The sequence below is a fragment of the Mustela nivalis genome (genome assembly GCF_964662115.1).
Source record: "Mustela nivalis genome assembly, chromosome: 8".
Lineage (NCBI taxonomy): Eukaryota > Metazoa > Chordata > Mammalia > Carnivora > Mustelidae > Mustela > Mustela nivalis.
Genome location: NC_139027.1, coordinates 75,514,531 through 75,529,393, shown reverse-complemented (window position 1 = coordinate 75,529,393; position 14,863 = coordinate 75,514,531). Strand labels below are relative to the sequence as shown.

The 14,863-nt window shown below is 36.9% G+C and overlaps 1 protein-coding gene across 5 annotated transcripts in view; it reads left to right on the top strand.

Annotated features, from left to right (window-relative positions):
• THADA (THADA armadillo repeat containing) overlaps positions 1–14,863 on the top strand; it is a gene marked incomplete at its 3' end in the record, with an annotated part of 120,989 nt that overhangs the window by 73,628 nt on the left and 32,498 nt on the right. For all 5 annotated transcript variants that reach the window (XR_014315944.1, XR_014315945.1, XR_014315946.1 and 2 more), the window contains 3 exons: positions 5,626–5,758; positions 7,968–8,081; positions 14,240–14,362. Coding sequence is in view for 2 of the 5 variants with exons in the window: in XM_082746750.1 (XP_082602876.1) it covers positions 5,626–5,758; positions 7,968–8,081; positions 14,240–14,362 (370 nt within the window). The remainder of the gene's footprint in view (positions 1–5,625; positions 5,759–7,967; positions 8,082–14,239; positions 14,363–14,863) is intronic.

Genomic DNA, 14,863 nt, shown 5'->3' with positions numbered 1-14,863 from the left:
TGAGTATTCTAAACAGTTATTTTAAGGTCTTTGTCACACTGCTTCATAAAATTAAGTTTCATATAAATGACTTTATTGTCAAATGATTGCTTTTTAAGATAGCTTTTCTAAATAGAAAACATCTCTGTGTTTTGAGTTTTCATTTGCTGACTATATGATTAGGAGTCTTTTTTGTTTCTATTTATTCTTCTTTGGCTCATTCCTCTCTATCAGAGAAACTAGATTAGATAAGTGGCATTTTGGGTCTCCCACCCAAAGTAATACTGGGGGTATTACAGATCTGATCACTAAGTTAGTAGTCAGCCTGATTTGGGGTTTCTCTGGGCCCATGACTTTTCCTACTGCTGCAGCTCTGGCAGTAGCCCCTTTCCAACTTCCTTTCATGGGAGAGGAAGCCCCTGAAATTTCCTGTTTCCTGGGAGTGAGGTGAGTTACTCATCAGGAACTGATTTCCTAGCCATCATTGCTGCTTCTGGAGCTATAACCCAGCAGATCTCTGGTCTCAGCACTCTTGCTACTTTGCGTTTCTATTCTGTTTTACCAGATAATTATCTTGTTTTTGAGATCACTTGGTTTGTGGATTCTATTTGCATATTTTGGTTATTATTAATATGTGTTGGGGCATGGCTTGTCTGTAAACCACCTGTTCCATCTTTCTCTGTTCAGTTGAAACTCTTTAAAGCTTGCTTTTCTCATAATAATAGATAATACTTTTATTTTTTAAAGATTTTACTTTTTTAAAGTAATCTTCACATCCCAAGTAGGACTCGAACTTACAACCCCAAGATCAAGAGTCACATGCTCTGCTGACTGAGCCAGCCAGGTGCCCCAATAGTAGATAATAATTTTAGAAAACAACCTGTTTAAGAACACATTAAACACTTAATCAGGACAAACTCATTTAATCCCCCCCAAAACTTTGATTTTGTAGAGGAGGAAAGGGACAAATGGGGAGGTTTCTTAACTTGTCCTAGATCACACCACTAATAGGTGACAGAGCAAGGATTCTAAACTAAATAACTCAGTTCTGTAGTCTTTCCTCCTAAGCACTATCATGTGCTCTCCCACCTTTCATAGACTTGTTTGTTGCAAAGTAAGATAAGATGTGAAAAGTCTAGTGTTGTATCTGATGTATAATAGACCTTCAATACATGTTTATTTTTCTTTCCTTCGTGGCAGGCAAATATATTTTGAGTGTGATAATTTAAACAACACTTCTAAGTTTATTTTGTTTAAAACATAGCATGTTTCATTTTATTAAGAAGGGTAGGAATTCTATTATTGGACTAATTTTCTTGTGTGCCTATGGGGGCAGGACTAGCCTGGGAGAGATACAGAGCTAGGAAGCTAGAGAATCAGAGAAATAAGGTCCAGTGCAAAGTCCATATTGAAAACCAGACAACTGAAGCGTTCTACAGAAAAGCCAGTGTGATCCTGGGGAATTCTAGAGCAGAGGACCGTGTGGACAGATGGGAGGAGCTAGTGCCTTGAACATTTCCCAGAGCTCCTGAGGTTCCTGGATCCTTGGCAGTGGGCCAGAGAGGGCTGGGGAGGGCACTTTGCCAGCCTTTACCTCGTTGAATATTCTTTAAGCTTTATTTTCAAATTCCCCAAATTAACAAGGAGCATTTAGTCTTAGTATGTGCCACTCAAGGGAATCAATAGGCCTGGTTTACTGTTTATAATTATAATAGCCAAGAATCTAAATTAGGGGGCCGCCTGGGTGGCTCAGTGGATTAAGCCGCTGCCTTCGGCTCAGGTCATGGTCTCAGTGTCCTGGGATCGAGCCCCGCATCGGGCTCTTTGCTCAGCGGGAGCCTGCTTCTCTCTCTCTCTCTCTGCCTGACTTTCCGCCGACTTGTGATCTCTCTCTCTGTCAAATAAATAAATAAAATCTTTAAAAAAAAAAAAGAATCTAAATTAGGGAATTGCCCCTGGGGCCTTAAACTATTTCCTCAGTCATCTCATCTCTTGCTCCCTCAAGCCCACACGTATGGGCCTTCCACCATTCTGCCTGCACCTCCTCCAAGCCCAGCCTAGAGTCCACCCTGTCCGCGGCACCATACTGACCTCCTGTACACTTTGTGCCTAGCAGTTCCTCGTACCGTAGAAACTTTGAGAAAGGAAAGGGTCTTGTGAGATGTAACATTTAGAGGACGTTTCACTAATTTGTATGACTAGGAAAAGTGTGGAAATCATAAACAAATGCTTATTTGGGAATATGGAGAGAGTACGTATATGTGCATGTGTGTCTGTGTGTGTGGCATGTATGTTAGAATGGGAATCAGCAAAGTGCATAACCTCACTATAACAGAAAGTCTATAGACATGTGGGAAATTTTTTAAGGTTAGAATCAAGCTGGAATATTTGATTAAGATGGAAAAGGAATTAGATCAAGATTGTTAACAGTCTCGAGCCCTTCTAAATTCAGGCAAGGAGGGATGATGCATGGTGAGGTGGCCTGCTCTTGTCTCGGACCTGCCTGCCCTTTTCAAATTGGTTGGTTTTGCTAGAACCTCTGTATGCCAGGTCAGGGAGGCTCAAGAGAGGTGCATGGACGGTGCTGAGGAACATTACAAGTTAATATTTATCATTCTTGTATTTCAGTGCACTTGAAAGGAAAATAAGGAAATAGAAAAATACCTCTTATCTCTTACAGTTCCTTTTCCTCAATTATTTTATAGTGAGTCCCTACAGGAGACTTGACCTTAGACTGTAGCATTTTTTATGAGCAAGTCCTACATTGCCATTTATAAGCAAGTCCTACATTGCACTGTGATGGGGAAGAGAACTAAATGAAATCTACATGTAATCTTAGGTCAAGTAGTTTTTACTGTATTCACCTCTGTGACTCCAGTTTTTTTGGATGATTAGACCACAAAAGATGACTTTTGCTTCGATTTTTTTTTTCCTCTTCCCTGCTCACCCACTGTGGAGTAAATTAATCCAAACATACTTAAAAAACTGTGAAGAATGAGCAAAGGAAGACCATAATCTGTAACTGTATCATTAGCACTTAACATCTCTGGGAAGTTTGGATTTACCTGTTTGATTGGGTAACTGTGGGAGGATTATATCAAGCTGGCATTGTTAATAATAAACTAGAAAATGATGCCATGAAATTAAAGGCATTTATCTTAATTATTTTTAAAAGATTTTATTTATTTACTTGACAGAGATTACAAGCAGGCAGAGAGGCAGGCAGAGAAAGAGGAGGAAGCAGGCTCCCTGCTGAGCAGAGAGCCCAATGTGGGGCTCGATTCCAGGACCCTGGGATCATGACCTGAGCTGAAGGCAGAGGCTTTAACCCACTGAGCCACCCAGGCACCCCTTATCTTAATTTTTAAAAGATATAAATCCAGTGATGGGAAGTAACTTCAGTTCTTATAAAAGTGTGGGAGGGTTACTTTTATTATGAAAATTTCAAACATTACACGAATGGATTATTTTTATTATGAGGAGTTTCAAATGTGAACTTTAAACATATAATATATAAACATATAAAGCATATAAAAATTTCAAGCATATGTTTATAAAACTGGAGAGCATAATGAAATGAACTGCCTTTACCCATCACCCATATTCAACATTTATCAGAGTTTTGCTACTCTTGCTTCATCTGTACCTTTCATTAGGGACTGCTGAAGTATTAAAAAGTACATTTATGATTTGTTATTTTTACACCTGTGTACTTCAGTATGCGTCTCTAAACAATATGGACATTGCTTCCATGTTCATAATGCCCCTGACACATCCTATAAATACACATCCTTGGTGTCCTATAATCTCTAGTACATTTTTAGCCCCATGTTAAACTTTTAAAAACCTTTTTAAAAAACTTCTGCTTTAGAGTAGTATTATTTACACATATTTTGTTTTATGCAAGACCTAAACAACTTAATTTGAGTTGCTGTTTGAAATAGTTAATTAGAAACTAAAGTTGTCGATCTGATATCAGACTAAAGAAAAAACATCCCACATGTGATTCTAAGAGGTCAATTCTTACTGCAAATTAGAAATCAGTTATCTTGGAGCATTTGGGTGGCTCAGTCAGTTAAGCATTTGCCTTTGGTTCAGGTCATGATCCCAGGGTCCTGCTTCTTTTATTTCCTACCTGCCTCTTCCTACCTCTCTCTCTGGCTATTTCTCTCTCTCAAATAAATAAATAAAACCTTTGGGGGAAAAAAAAGAAGTAGGTTATCTTTCTACAGAATGTCTTCCTCAGTGTAAAAAATATTTTTTCTTTGGACTTCACCCCTTTATTTTCATGTGTTTTTAGTTAAATCCAGTTACAATCCTCCTAAAATAATTGTCTACCACTGAATGTATTATTTCTTAAGAAAATGTTATATAATCTGATAAAGTATAAGGTTAAAAAATTTGGGGGGCACCTGGGCAGCTCAAGTCAGTTAAGCATCTTACTTCTGCTCAGGTCATGATCTCCGGGCCCTGGGATTGAGTCTGGTTGGGCTCCCTGCTTAGTGGGGAGTCTGCTTCTCCCTCTCCCCCTCCCCCTACTCATGTGCCCATTCTCTTTCTCTCGCTCTCTCAAATAAATAAAATCTTAAAAATAAGCTTTTTAAATACAATTTTCTTTTTTTAAAAAAGATTTTTATTTATTTATTTGATAGAGAGATCACAAGTAGGCAGAGAGGCAGGCAGAGAGAGAGGGGGAAGCAGGCTCCCTGCTGAGCAGAGAGCCCGATGTGGGGCTCGATCCCAGGACCCGGAGATCATGACCTGAGCCGAAGGCAGAGGCTTAAACCAATGAGCCACCCAGGCACCCTAAATAAAATTTTCTTAAGCACTCTAGAGTAACAGTATAATAGAACAGAATCTCACTAACAGTAATGTCCAAATAACCTCGAAAGCTTTATGCCAACTTGCTTCATCAATTCTCCATTGGATTTGGTTGAAAATTTTGTGGTAGACCACATTTTGAAAGACACGAAAATGATTATTAAAATATACCTTAAAAATATACCTTAATATGTGTTTTCTTTGAATGTAAATAATCTTTATAAAGGTAGAACATAAATTATATTAAAGTTTATTTCCTTTGTTAGAAATCTTGAGTTTTGTAGATAGATTATCTGTAGGAATTTCATTAATGTCAAAAGATCAGAACATTTTGACTGTGGGCGTAAGCCATGGTATTAAAACTTATTTTGCAGGGCACCTGGGTGGCTCAGTGGGATAAGCCGCTGCCTTCGGCTCAGGTCATGATCTCGGGGTCCTGGGATCGAGTCCCTCATCCAGCTCTCTGCTCAGCAGGGAGCCTGCTTCCTCCTCTCTCTCTTTCTGCCTGCCTCTCTGCCTACTTGTGATCTCTCTCTGTCAAATAAATAAATAAAATCTCAAAAAAAAAAAAACTTATTTTGCAGACAAGACACATGTTTCCTAGGCTTTTGTAAGAAGTGGACTCTTTAATAGTTTCAAGCCTTAAGACCCATAATAAAGAGGAAAATAAGTGAAAAGTAGAAAGGGAGACAGTTTTTAGTTTCCCTCCTTCCAAATGTAAGAATATTTATTCTTTTCTAACAATGTTGATGTGTATCCATAGTTTGTACTATTACCTTTTGGTACTTGGTTATTCCAAATGTTTGCTTTATATATGCCTTTCAGGTGCCCCAATGTGAGTCTGCAAAAGCTACCAGAACAGTGGTTATGGAATGTTTTAGAAGAAATTAAATGCAGTGATCCTTCATCTAAACTCTGTGCTACAAGGCGCAGTGCCGGAATTCCTTTCTACATACAGGTACTTATCCACAGGACATAGCTGTTTGTCCTCTGATAATTTGTTTTATTTGTCTTCTGACAATTCCCTTGACATGTGAGTAAGCATATTGCATAAGGGACAATTCTGTCTCTTAAGTACTGTAGCACTCGTGACTTTGTTGTATATGTGGACGGTGTGTTCCCGTGACAGATCTGTTCTTGGAACAAACCCTCCACGAGGTCAGTCTTGTCATGTGAACAGAGGGTGGTATAGATTTCCGCCTGGGTATGAAGTAGGCAGTCCTCACTGCTCACTTCTAGGAAGTGTACGTGTTACCTTTTTCTTTTTGAATTAGAAAAAATAGTCTTCCTGTTATTTCAAGACCCTTAAGACTCTCTGTAAGTAATAAGCAGTAGCAGTTTCTTCTGAATCCTTCCATAAAATATATGTCTTTGTTTGATATTCAGTAAGTCAGTCCAGGAAGGGGGGTGGTATAATAAAAGCGATGAAAATCAGTGAGACAAAAATTTTTTTAGTGTCCCTACCTGCATTTTCCCCTTCTCTTTCTTATTCCTTCCCCAAATTTCCAATGTCATCATTGTGTGACGACAGTGGATCCCACTTGCAGAGGCTGTTGATTTGATACAGAGATCTTCGAGGTTGTTCTGCTGGATGAATTTTGGTAACCTTCAAAAATGAACTCCTCTCTGATCTACCCATTCCACATCAGTTGGGTTCGTCTCCTGTCTGTAATTCATTCTGACCCAGTGTGTTTTTGCCTCATTCGTCTCTCTGAGGACAAATGTTAACACAACAGCAAGGTCTAGTTGCCTGTTTGTGCTGTGTGCTTATTCCACCCGTGGTTCCCCTCCAGTACTAAATAGTGGTCACAGTGACAGAGCAATCAGGACATGCGATTTCTTAGCCCATCCTTGGGGAGAGTGTTGTAATTATGCCTGTAGCTCTTGATGGAACAAAAGCCATGGTTCCAAGGAGACATTTCAGTAATTGCATATAACTTTCTTATTTATGTTAGTTGAGGAAAATCTAAATTATTAAGAGAATCTGCTCAAAGATGTCCCATTTCTCATAGCATAATTTACTAATAAGTTATGTTCTCATGGAAAACTTTATTTAGTGTTGACTATGGAGAAAAACTGCCCTCCTTAGTTTATGAACTTAACTTTTGTGCAAACAGATATGAAATTTTTTTGAGTAGTCATTAGAAAAATAATATATATGTGTTTTCTGAGCATAGATATACTATGATAAATTTTTCTTTTAAACTTACCTATTTTGGCTCTTCCTCTTTTATGGATTATAAGTATTTCTGAAGAAGCTGAGTAGCTTGAAACTTTCACTCTTGAGAGCTAGTAGCTCGTACAAATGAAATAATCCCTGCCACTCCTAGTCCTACACAACCACTAATCTATTTTCTGTTTCTATAGATTTGCCTATTCTGGACATTTCATGTAAATGGAATCATATAATGTGTGGCCTTCCTGTCTGGCTTCTTTTCACTTAGCATGTTTCAGAATCCATCCATGTTGTAGCAAATATCAGTACCTCATTCCTTTTTATTGCCTCAGGTAGTTTGATTTCCTATTTTTATGTTTATTGTGTATTAGGAAAATGTTAGACACAAAGTAAATGAGCAGCTCTTGAAAATTCAAGCGTAGGACCCCTTTGGAGTTTATAGTATTTTCTTTTGCTGCATGGAGTTTCCAGTGCTACAATTTGATACTCCTCCAGCTAGAGACTCTTCAGTAAAGAATTAAATAACTGACTAGTCTCCAGGGAGTTTCCAAATCCTTGCTAGAAATTTAATCCACAGGCTTTTTTTGTCTTTTAAGTAAAGAGAATTTTCTTGTTGGTAAATTTGTTTTAAAAACTGCTTGCTTATTGTATCTGAGACCTGCTACCTAGTTATGGTCCTTTTTTTTTTTTTTTTAAAGATTTTATTTATTTATTTGACAGAGAGAGATCACAAGTAGGCAGAGAGGCACGCAGAGAGAGAGGGGGAAGCAGGCTCCCCGCAGAGCAGAGAGCCTGATGTGGGGCTTGATCCCAGGACCCTGAGATCATGACCTGAGCCGAAGGCAGAGGCTTAACCCACTGAGCCACCCAGGCACCCTGACACCACGAATTTTTATAGGGGGATTTTGCATTTTGGGATTGATTCTGGGAAGTAGCAAATAGGTATATGTAAAATCAGAGCCCCATTAATTTTTGCCTTGTTTTTCCATAGGCACTATTGGCATGTGAACCTAAGAAAGGCAAAATGGATTTGTTGAAAATAACAATGAAAGAGTTAATCACATTGGCTCGGCCTTCAGATGACTCACGGAGCACAGTCCCCCAGGTAATAATGAAATATACAAAGGCTGCTAAGAAGGCAGTGATTTTAAATCTTTAATGTACCAAAAAAAAAAAAAAAAAGGGTATCTGCTGAAGATACAGAATTCTTGAAAATGGCGCAGGCATCTGATGCTTGATCTGAATTTGTTTTGTTTTGTTGGCCTTTCCCATCTATAAAATAAATCATTGCTGTAGTTGATATGTATTAACCAAAATGAAATCTTTTTAAACTCTAGTGAAAACATCCAGTTTAGGTAAGATATTTTACAATACTGCCCTTGCATCTAAAATTTTTTAAATGAATGTACTATCACTTTAAAATTTCTTTGTGTGTTCTTTGAGTTGACAACACATTTTGTAATTCAGTAGCTGATCTATCCCTAAAAGGACATGTCTATCCTTTGGTATATTCATATTTTAATTTTAGCTAATATTTAGTCTCTTTTAATCACCGCTGCGGCTAGGTTAAGTGTGTATGAGTGTGTCTGTGTGTGTGTGTATGAGTGAGAAGTTGGGGGAGGTAATCCTTGCAGCTCCACTCTACTCCATAATAGTAAATACCTTCAAGTCCAAATTGTGTAGGCTTTTTCAGTAAATGCTTTATAGTAAGACTTTCCTCCCCAATGGTAGGAGGCCCGGGCTAGGTCAGGGAACAGAAGAGCTGACACGTCAATCAAGTACAATGCGTTCGTACATGTGGTTTTATTTCAGAACCTGTGGGAGGTGTCAAAGGGAGTCCATGGGCCAGAGTGTGATTAGTGGAAAAGGATGGTATTTATTTGCATATGGCACTTTCTGTCCTGTGACTATTAAATGTGAAATATCCTTATTTCTTGCAAACTTTTAAAGTGTTACTGATCACCTTTCAGAAGTTATCAGTCTTAGATTTTTTTCCAGCAAAATGTGAAAATACAATTTGGTTCCATTTTCCTAGACTTCTACTTAAAGAAAGTACTATTTTTTATGAGAAAATCTGAAGATAATGGAGATTGATTTTAAATAGTGTTGGATAATTATTGTCCTACTCTGCTTCAAGATCATTCATGGCATTTTAGTGGTCATTTTTATTAACTTGATAAAATGTAAAAACTTTGTCTCTGACTAGTCTTCTAGGCATTCATTGATAATTTGCTTTCCTTCTCCCCTTCTGTGGTATATTTCTTATTATTTTTATTAGGCATCTATGAAACATTTCAGCATATAAAAATGTGCAGTGAACAATGAACATCCATGAAACCAAGTCAACCTGAAAAAGTAAAACTTGCTGATAGAATTGTATATGTTGTGGGCCTCTCTGCATTCTGTACCCCTTTCTCCCTTCCTCAGCTATAATCACTAATCCAAGTTCCTCTGTGCACATTTTTCATTATTTTATGACCTTTTTAAAAATAAACATAAATGGTATTATCCATACATCTTTTTAAAGTTTGGGTGTTTCCAATAGACATTATTTTTCAAGGTGAGTGAGCTGTAAGTTCGTTCATTGTAATTTCTTTCTCGCTCTCTTTTTTTTTTATTGATTGGTTTTAGAGAGAGTGTGAGTAGGGTGGCATGGGAGAGGGAAAGGGGAAGAGGGAAAGAATCTGAAGTAGATTCAGGGCCAAGCTGGGGCTTGATTCCACAATGGCAGATCATGGCCTGAGCTGAAACCAGAAGTTCGACAATTGACTGAACCACATAAGCGCCCCAACTTCATTGTAATTTCAGAATGGCGTTTCATTATACTTAGTTTCTGCCTTTCTGCTTCATGTGAAATGGCTCTTTCCAGTTTTATTTCAGATTTATCTAATACCTGGCTAGCTTTAACATATTTTCATGTTTCATTTTTAGTCTTCTGGATTACTTCTGTGAACTGCCTATTCAAACACTTTCTGGGGAAGCCTGGGTGGCTCAGTTGGTTAAGCCACTGCCTTTGACTCAGGTCATGATCCCAGGGTCGTGGAACTGAGTCCCGCATCGGGCTTCTTGCTCGGCAGGGAGCCTGCTTCTCTCTCTGCCCCTGCCTGCCTCTCTGCCTGCTTGTGTGCTCGCTCTCTCTCTCTTCTCTTTGACAAATAAATACATAAATAAATTTAAAAATTAAAAAAAAAAAAAACACTTTCTGGCTGCCTTCAACTTGGTTATTTGCCTTTGTCATGTAGGAATTGGGGTTTGGCTGTTTTCAAATGATTTTCCTGGGGCATCTGGGTGGCTGAGTTGGTTAAGCATCTGCCTTTGGCTCAGGTCATGATTTCAGGGTCCTAGGATCAAGCTCTGCATTGGGCTCCCTGCTCAGGGGGGCGCCTGCTTCTCCACCTCCCTCTGCACACCAACTCCCCCTTTCCTGCTCTCTCAAATAAATAAATGAAAAATCTTTTAAAAAAAAGTCTTCCTAATAACAATATTCCTTTTGGGTTATTTGAGCTACACATACCTTCTCCCAATCTGTGGCTTCTCCTTTCACTTTGCTTACGCTGTTATTGCTGGAAGTTTTAAATTTAAATCAAGTGGAGTGTGTCAGCTTTTTCTTTTATGGTTTGTGCATTTGGATCTTGTTTAGAATACTCCAAGGTCAGAATGATATTTTACATTTTCTTTTTAAAGTTTTAGAGTTTTACTTCTCACATTTCATCTTTACACCACCTATAATTTGTTTTTGATTGTGTGTAAAATAAGAAAAAAAATTATTACTTTCCATTTGGATAATTAATATGCAAGCATTTTTGATACAGGATATCTTTTCCCCATGATTTGTAACATCCTTTTATCTTTCATGTACTATTTTTATTGATATGCATATCTGTTCGTGTGCTCTGTTTTATTGGTCTCCTAGTCTATCCCTGAGCCAAAATCGCTATTTAAGTTACTATCTTTTTAATAATTTTGGTATCTGGTAGGGTAAATCTCCCTTTTCCCCCTTTAGAATTATCTTAACTATATTTGTTCCATTGCATTTTCAAAGTTACAGAGTTGGCTTGTTAAGTTCAACAAAACCCCTTTTATTTTTTTTTATTTTTTAAAAAAAGATTTTATTTATTTATTTGATAGATAGATCATAAGCAGGCAAAGAGGCAGGCTGGGGTTGGGGGGAGCAGGCTCCCTGCTGAGCAGAGAGCCCCATTGGGGCTCGATCCCAGCACCCTGAGATCATGACCTGAGTCGAAGGCAGAGGCTTAACCCACTGAGCCACCCAGGCAACCCAACAAAACCCCTTTTAGAATTTTGGTTGGAATTTAAATTTATTGATTTGTTTGGGGAAAATGACTGCACTGAATATAAGCACAACAGTAACCAAAAAAATTAATTGCACTTGTACAAACTGGCAGTGTACAATATAATCTCTAAAATATCATTTTTAGTCACTAGAAAAATTAAATCTCACAAAAGGTCTATAAGACTTATAGAAAATTATTTTTAAAAATAATGGAAGACACACAAGAAGATCTGAATAAATGGGAAAAAAAGCCATGCTCATGGACTGGACAATTCAATACAAAAAAAGAAGTCATGTCAGCAATTGCTGTACTACAATTAATGACTTAGATGTAAATTCTTTTTTTTTCTTTTTAAAGATTTTATTTATTTGACAGAGAGTGAGAGATCACAAATAGGCAGAGAAGTAGACAGAAAGAGAGAGGGGAGGAAGCAGACTCCCTGTGGAGCAGATAGCCCGATGCAGGGCTCAATCCCAGGACCCTGAGCCAAAGGCAGAGGCTTTAACCCACTGAGCCACCCAGGCGCCACTAGATGTAAATTCTTTTAGATTTTCTTTATGGATAAACATATCCTCAGTGAGTAATGCTAAACATGTTTTACCTCCTAATTCTTATTCATAGGACATTTTTCTTAATTCTTCTGGCTGGACCCTGTAGTATGGTTTGTATAGAAATGGAGATAGCAGGCGGCCTTGTATTGTTTCTAATATTTGCTATAGGTTTAAATCTATCTTGTATCTCATTGAGGAAATAAAATTTTATTGAACGCTTTCAAGTGTCTTTTGAGATAAATGGTTCTTTTTAGAATTTGCAAATATGAAGATATTGATTTTTTTCATACAATACCATCTTTGCCTACAGGCCAACCCACAACTTTGACATTTTTTTAATACATTTTATACATTATACATTTTTTTATACATTCACTTAAAAGTTTTTTAAAAATATTTTTGCATATTTTCACTGGATTCATAAGTGAGACTGACCTGTGGTTTTCTTTTTTCGTGTTGTACCTGTCCTTATTTTTTATGTAAAATTTTTATTGAATTATAACACTACAAAGACATGTGTATATCATGTGTACACCACAGTAGAGTTCACGAGGTGAATACATTTGTGTGTAGCAAGAGACAGAACTAAATTTTAGTACCTGAAAACCTCCTCATGCTCTCTTCTCATGCTACCTTTTCCCCAAGGGTGACCACTAGCCTAACTTTAACACTTCAGTTTTAGTTTTATCTGTTTTTTTTTTTCATTTTAAATAAATCAAATCATACACTATACGCTCTTTTGATATAGTTTCTTTTGACCAATGGTATGTTTATAGTATCCATCCAAATTGTGATTTATTCATTTTCATTTTTTTATAATATTTTATAACTTCTTCATTCTTCTGTTGATGAATATTTGGCTAGTTTTTAAATTCGGGTTATTAAGAGTAGTACTATTACAAATGTTCTCATACATGCCCAAGGGTGAATATATGTGTACATTTCTGTTTAGTAGGTACCTAGGAGTGATTATCGGGTGTTGTATATTAAGCTTTGGTAGGTATTACCATTTTCCCAAAATAGTTGTCCTTACTTTGTATTTATAGCCAGGCTCTGTTAGACTGACAAAATAAATTCGGGAGTCTTTTCTTCTCTAAATAGTTTATGTAAATTAGGATTATCTATTCTTTGAATATTTGATAGAATTCATACATAAAATCATGTGGGTTAATTTTTTGGTAATTGTTGTAGTTATTAGGTTAGGGGGTTTTGTTTGTTTGTTTTTGGTCTCTGGTTAGAATATTTATCTATTGATTTCCTTTTGCAGTGCTAACATCTATCTAACTTTTTAATTTCTCCTTGAATTTGTTTTGATAAATTCTGTTTCTTGTAAAAGTGTTCATTTTTACTTAATTTTCTGAATTGATTAGGTAGTGTTATTCATAGCGGTATTCTTACTTTTACTTTATTCTCTAGTTTATCTGTAGTCATGTCATCCTTGGTATTCTCATGATACTGCTTATTTTCTTCTCTCTCTTCTTGGTTAGTTAGAAGTTTGTTTCTATTTCAAAGTATCAGCTTTGGGTTGCTTTTTTCAAATTTTCTGCTCTTTTAAATTTTCTCTCTTTTGAATGTATTGTTCTTTGTCATCTTTATTGGACACTTAGCATATTCATTTTTAGTCTTTTTTTTTTTAAAAGAAGCATGTAAGGCATGCATTTGTTTTAAGTTCTACTTACAGTGCATCTCCCAAATGTTGATGTGAAGTATTTTCATTGTTATTCAGCTCTAAATATTAAAAAAAAGGGTTTTTTTTGACCAGTGTTTTAAAAAAGTATCAGTTTTAAATATATTTAAAGAAATCAGTGTCTAACTTAATTCCACTGTAATCAGAGTATAATCTCTAAGATTTTAATTGTTTGGTATTTGTTGAAATTTTTATTTGTGGCTAGGTTTGAAGTCATTTTTAAAAAATAAATGTTCCAGGGACGCCTGGGTGGCTCAGTTGGTTAAGCAGCTGCCTTCGGCTCAGGTCATGATCCCAGCGTCCTGGGATCGAGTCCCACATCGGGCTCCTTGCTCCGCAGGGAGCCTGCTTCTCCGTCTGACTCTGCCTTCCACTCTGTCTGCCTGTGCTTGCTCTCGCTCGCTCTCTCTGACAAATAAATAAAATCTTTAAAAAAAAAAATAAATAAATGTTCCATGTGTACTCTAAAAGAGCATTTTGTCTCTACTTGGTAGTTTCAGGATTTTGCGTATGTCCCTTGGATCAAGCTTTTTTTATTGCATTGTTCAAATCTTACTTTAGAAAAATTGACTCAAATACTAGTTGTTTTATTAAAATCTGCTCTTTCATTTGCGGATTATCTATTTCTCACTGTAATTAAAGAATTTTTTTTTGAGGTTAACTATTAGATCTGTACAGATTTAGTACCATGGTCTTTGACCCACAACTAATTTTCAAATTTTTATTCTAGGTTCATGCTTTAAATATCCTTAGAGCCTTGTTCAGAGATACACGTCTGGGAGAAAATATTATTCCATATGTTGCTGACGGAGCTAAGGCTGCAATTCTAGGCTTTACATCACCAGTCTGGGCGGTAAGTGCTTTTGCCGTTTATTTTCATTGACTTAATTATATTTCTGAGTAGGTTTTAATAAACTGTTATTTATCTTTTTTTTTGGCTTTTTAGCCATAACTCTTTCTTATTGAAGTGATTGCTTTAGAAGTTTTAGCATATATCTTAAGCATCACAGTCATCCCTCAAGTGGTATTATATCACTCCGTTGAAGTATAAGATTTTGTAAGAACCTATTAATGTATACTTCTATTTCTCTCCTCCCAATCTTTGTGCTCTTTTTTTTTTTTTTTAAGATTTTATTTATTTATCTGAGACCGATATCACAAAGGGTAGGGTTAGAGGGAAGTGTAGAGGGAGAAGCAGACTCCTGCCTGAGATGGGAGCCTGATGTGGGACTTGATCCCAGGACCCTGGCATCATGACCTGAGCCGAAGGCAGATTCTTAATGACTGAGTCACCCAGGTGCCCCAATCTTTGTGCTTTTATTACACATTTTATATATATATACATACATATATG